Source organism: Cucumis melo, chromosome 11 (assembly GCF_025177605.1).
Source record: "Cucumis melo cultivar AY chromosome 11, USDA_Cmelo_AY_1.0, whole genome shotgun sequence".
NCBI classification, from domain to species: Eukaryota; Viridiplantae; Streptophyta; class Magnoliopsida; order Cucurbitales; family Cucurbitaceae; genus Cucumis; species Cucumis melo.
In genome coordinates, this window is record NC_066867.1 from 15,970,831 (window position 1) to 15,975,865 (window position 5,035).

General features: G+C 43.1%; 1 protein-coding gene across 1 annotated transcript; it reads left to right on the top strand.

The window, feature by feature from the left end:
- The first annotated feature begins 407 nt into the window (after positions 1-407).
- Positions 408-3,087, top strand: LOC127143928 (uncharacterized). The gene is made up of 4 exons (XM_051079231.1): positions 408-1,746; positions 1,867-1,985; positions 2,080-2,313; positions 2,395-3,087. The coding sequence occupies exons 1-4, from the start codon at positions 408-410 to the stop codon at positions 3,085-3,087; spliced, it is 2,385 nt and encodes a 794-aa protein (XP_050935188.1).
- Positions 3,088-5,035: the final 1,948 nt, after the last annotated feature.

Below are 5,035 nucleotides of genomic sequence, written 5' to 3' on the forward strand. Positions count from 1 at the left end.
ATTTTACAAACCAAGTGATGTCAGGGCTGCATCTTATGTATGTTGGGAAGGTTTTCGTGGTTTCCTCTGTGTGGTGTTCCATGTTGAATATTCTATATCTAAGATTGGTATGTTTATCGGGCTTAACGTTCAGTAGGGTCAGCAGGGATCGTTAGAGGGGGTGTGACAACTTGGTATCAGAGCAGTTAGCTCCATGGGAAAAGAGACATGGTAGTTAATGTTAAGAAAAAAAATTCAGGATGTAAATAGTTAGACGTTGGGTCAGTTCAGGTAGAACTAGCGAAGTAAGATCCGAGTATTATTAAGAGGGAGTCCAGTCAGGACTAGAATGTTGTTACAAGTTTAGTATCAAATATTTGAGTTTAGTATCTATAGCATGTATAATGTGTTGGTATAATATAGGAGTCATGCCACCACGTACCAGCAGACGACGCAGGCAGAATCAGGATTGGACGCAGGATCCTACCCAAGGTCAATCTGAAAGGGGATCTAGTACCCCGAGAGGTCAGAATGAGGTAGGGAGTGAGCGATTTGCTAGATCTGCACATGAGATCGGTAGGCCAGAGAAAGTAGGGCCTAGTGATCCGGAAAAGATGTATGGGATCGAACGGTTAAAGAAATTAGGAGCCACGGTGTTTGAGGGTTCCACGGATCTAGTTGACGCCGAGGTCTGGTTAAATATGCTGGAGAAATGTTTCGACGTAATGAGTTGTCCTCAGGAGCGAAAAGTCAGATTAGCCACATTTCTGTTACAGAAAGAGGCCGAGGGATGGCGGAAATCCATTATAGCCAGGTACAATGATGCACGTACGTTAGATTGGCAGACGTTCAGAGGCATATTTGAGGAAAAGTATTATCCCACCACATATTGTGAGGCAAAGAGAGATGAGTTTCTGGAGCTGAAACAAGGGTCACTTTCAGTTGCCAAGTACGAGAGGAAGTATACCGAGCTTTCACGGTATGCTGAAATGATTGTGCCATCTGAGAGTGACTTGTGTTGCAGGTTTGAGAGAGGGCTACGTTTTGAGATACGTGCCCGAGTGACCGCTATTGCCAAGTGGACGAATTTTTCCCAACTAGTAGAGACTGCTTTACGTGTGGAGCAGAGTATTGTAGAGAAAAAGTCGGCAATGGAGCTTCGTCGAGGAGTTTCAACAACTAGTGGTATTCGAGGTCGAGAGCAATGGAGGTTCACACCTAGAGTGAATGTTTCAGGTTGTCAAGACTTCAAGCGTCGATCGGGTGGTAAACCATTAAGGCAGATGAGTTCAGGTAGTGCTTATCAGAGACAGAGTCAGAGAGCTTCCAGTCAGTCTGCGAACTCAGTAGCAAGATCGCGGACGGGTCAGGAGGCTGTTGCTAGTGAATCCAGGAGAACCCTATGTGTAAGTTGTGGCAAGAGTCATCGGGGTCAGTGTCTTATTGGCGCCGGTGTGTGTTACCAGTGTGGACAAATAGGACATTTCAAGAGGGATTGTCCACAGCTGAGAGTAGTAGTTCGGAGGGACCAGGGAGTTGAGTCCCACACAGTTGAGCAACTGAGAATCTCAACAGCCCCATGGGAGGGAACTAGTGGTGCAAGACAAAAGGGAGTTGTGGGGAGACCTAGGCAGCAGGGAAAAGTCTACGCCATGACTCAACAGGAAGCAGAGGATGCACCAGATGTGATCACTGGTACGATTTTGATTTGTGATGTACCTGCACGTGTTTTAATAGATTCTGGCGCTACGCATTCCTTTGTTTCTAGTATGTTTTTAACCAAGCTAAATATGATGCTAGAGCCTTAATCTGAGGAGTTAGTCATATGCACACAAGTTGGTGACGTTTTATTAGTCAGTGAAGTGTTTCGTGATTGTGAGGTTGTAGTGGAAGGTCTAAGCATGTTGGTGGATCTTCTTCCTCTAGAGTTGCAGGCATTGGATGTAATTCTGGGAATGGACTTCTTATTCACTCACTATGCTTTGATGAATTGCCATAGGAAAGAGGTGACTTTTAAAACCAGGTTCGACTGAAGTTGTTTTTAGGGGTGAGAGAAAGATTATCCCTACGAGTTTGATTTCAGCTCTGAAAGTTGAGAAGTTGTTGAGGAAAGGTTGCACAGTGTTTCTTGGGCACGTGGTTGAGGTGCAAAAAGAAAAGTTGAAACCAGAAGATGTTTCTGTCGTGAATGAATATCTAGATGTTTTTCCGGCTGATTTATCGAGTTTGCCGCCTGATAGAGAAGTGGAATTCACTATTGAATTGTTACCAGGAACAACACCTATTTCACAGGCACCATACAGAATGGCTTCGAGCGAGCTTAAGGAGCTGAAGGTGCAGTTGCAAGAACTAGTTGACAAGGGATACATCAGGCCTAGTGTATCACCTTGGGAAGCTTCAGTGTTATTCGTGAAGAAGAAAGATGGTACCCTAAGATTATGCATTGACTACAGGCAGTTAAACAAGGTCACGATACGTAACAAGTACCCTCTACCACGCATCGATGACTTGTTTGACCAGTTAAGGGGAGCAGTAGTGTTCTCTAAGATTGATATGAGATCAAGATACCATCAGTTGAGGGTTAGGGAATTAGATATTCCTAAGACAGCATTTAGAACGAGGTATGGGCACTATGAGTTTTTAGTAATGCCATTCGGTTTAACGAATGCGCCAACATTTTTTATGGACCTCATGAACAGGATCTTTCATCAGTATTTAGATCAGTTTGTGTTAGTGTTCATCGATGACATACTAGTTTACTCAATGGACAAAAAAGCCTATGAGGAACATCTGAGGATTGTTCTACAAACACTGCGTGATAAAAAAATATACGCCAAGTTCAGCAAATGTGAGTTCTGGTTGAATCAAGTGGTGTTCTTAGGGCATGTGGTTTCAGCGGGCGGAGTTAGTGTTGATCCGCAGAAAGTGGAAGTTGTTGTCAATTGGGAGAGACCAGCTAGTGCAACAGAGGTACATAGTTTCCTAGGCCTGGCCGGATACTACAGACGTTTTGTTGAGGATTTCTCACGATTAGCATTACCCTTGACAGCTCTAATAAGGAAGAATGCCAAGTTTGAGTGGTCGGATAAGTGTGAACAAAGTTTTTAGGAGCTGAAGAAGAGATTGGTGACAGCACCTATTCTGACACTTCCTGTATCAGGAAAGGAGTATGTGATATATTGTGATGCTTCGAGACAAGGATTAGGTTGTGTGCTCATGCAGGAAGGGAAAGTAATAGCTTATACTTCAAGGCAGTTGAAGAAGCATGAGTGTAATTACCCTACCCATGATCTTGAGCTAGCAGCAGTTGTTCTAGCACTGAAGATTTGGAGACATTATTTATTTGGTGAGAAGTGTCACATTTTCACAGATCATAAAAGTCTGAAGTACATCTTTGATCAGAAAGAGATAAATCTCAGACAGAGACGATGGCTAGAACTAATAAAAGACTATGATTGTACGATAGAATATCATCCAAGGCTAAAGTGGTAGCAGATGCATTAAGTAGGAAGTCGAGACTTCCGAAGAGTGCCGTGTGTGGTATTCGAGCAAGCTTGCTAAGTGAGTTAAGAGGCTTTAAAGCAGTTATGACTGCAGAAAGCTCAAGGAGTCTTTTAGCTCAATTTCAGGTTAGGTCTTCCTTAGTAGCAGAGATTGTAGGAAGACAGCCAGAGGATAGTAATTTGCAGAAGATGCTTGCAAAGGCCAAGCAAGGCCTAGAGGCAGAATTTGAGTTGAGAACGGACGGAGCCATAGTTAAGCAGGGAAGACTATGCGTTCTGAATATTAGTGAGCTTAAGGGTGTTATACTAGAAGAAGCTCACAATTCAGCTTACGCTATGCATCCAGGAAGCACCAAGATGTATAGAACTTTGAAGAAGACTTATTGGTGGCCTGGTATGAAGCGAGAGATAGCTGAATATGTTGATAGATGTTTGATCTGTCAACAGGTTAAACCAGTGAGGCAGAGGCCAGGAAGACTCTTTAATCCCCTTGCAGTGCCAGAGTGGAAGTGAGAGCATATTACCATGGATTTTCTGTTTGGATTACCCCATACATCTACAGGATATGATGGTATATGGGTAATAGTAGATAGACTCACCAAGACAGCACAGTTTATACCGATTAAAGCGACGTCTACACTAGATCAGCTAGCTAAGTTATACATCGACAGGATTGTGAGTCAACCTAGAGTGCCAGTGTCCATAATTTCAGATAGGGACCCGAGGTTTACTTCTAAGTTTTGGCCTAGTGTGCAAAAAACAATGGGAACAAAGTTGAAGTTCAGTACCGGGTTCCATCCTCAGACAGATGGTCAATCAGAGAGGACCATCTAGACCTTAGAAGACATGTTGAGAGCATGTGTCCTTCAGTTTAAGGGAAATTGGGATACCCAGTTATTACTTATGGAGTTTGCTTATAATAACAGCTACCAGTCTAGTATCGGCATGGCACCATTTGAGGCTTTGTATGGCAAACCATGCAGGACTCCTGTGTGCTGGAACGAAGTTAGAGAACGAAAGCTAGTTGGTCCTGAGTTAGTACAAGTTACATCAGACAATATTAAGCTGATTAAGGAAAATCTAAAAATAGCTCAGGATCGACAGAAGAGCTATGCAGATAAGTGACGAAGAGACTTGGAGTTCCAGATTGGAGAACAAGTTTTTTTAAAGTTATCTCCGTGGAGGGGTGTTCTTCGTTTTGGAAGGAAAGGTAAGTTGAGTCCTAGATATATTGGTCCGTACAAGATAATAGAACGAGTTGGACCAGCAGCCTATAAACTTGAATTACCAACGGAACTCGCTCGAATACATGATGTTTTTCATCTGTCCATGTTGAGGAAATATATTTCAGATCCATCACATGTGTTGCAAGTACAACAAATTAAACTGAAAGAAGACTTGAGTTATAGAGAGGAAGCAGTTCAGATCCTCGACAAGAAGGAGCAAGTGTTGAGGAACAAAACGATCTGGCTCGTGAAAGTTCTTTGAAGACATCATGGAATAGAGGAGGCAACTTGGGAGTCAGAAGATCAAATGAGGAGGAGTTACGTGAC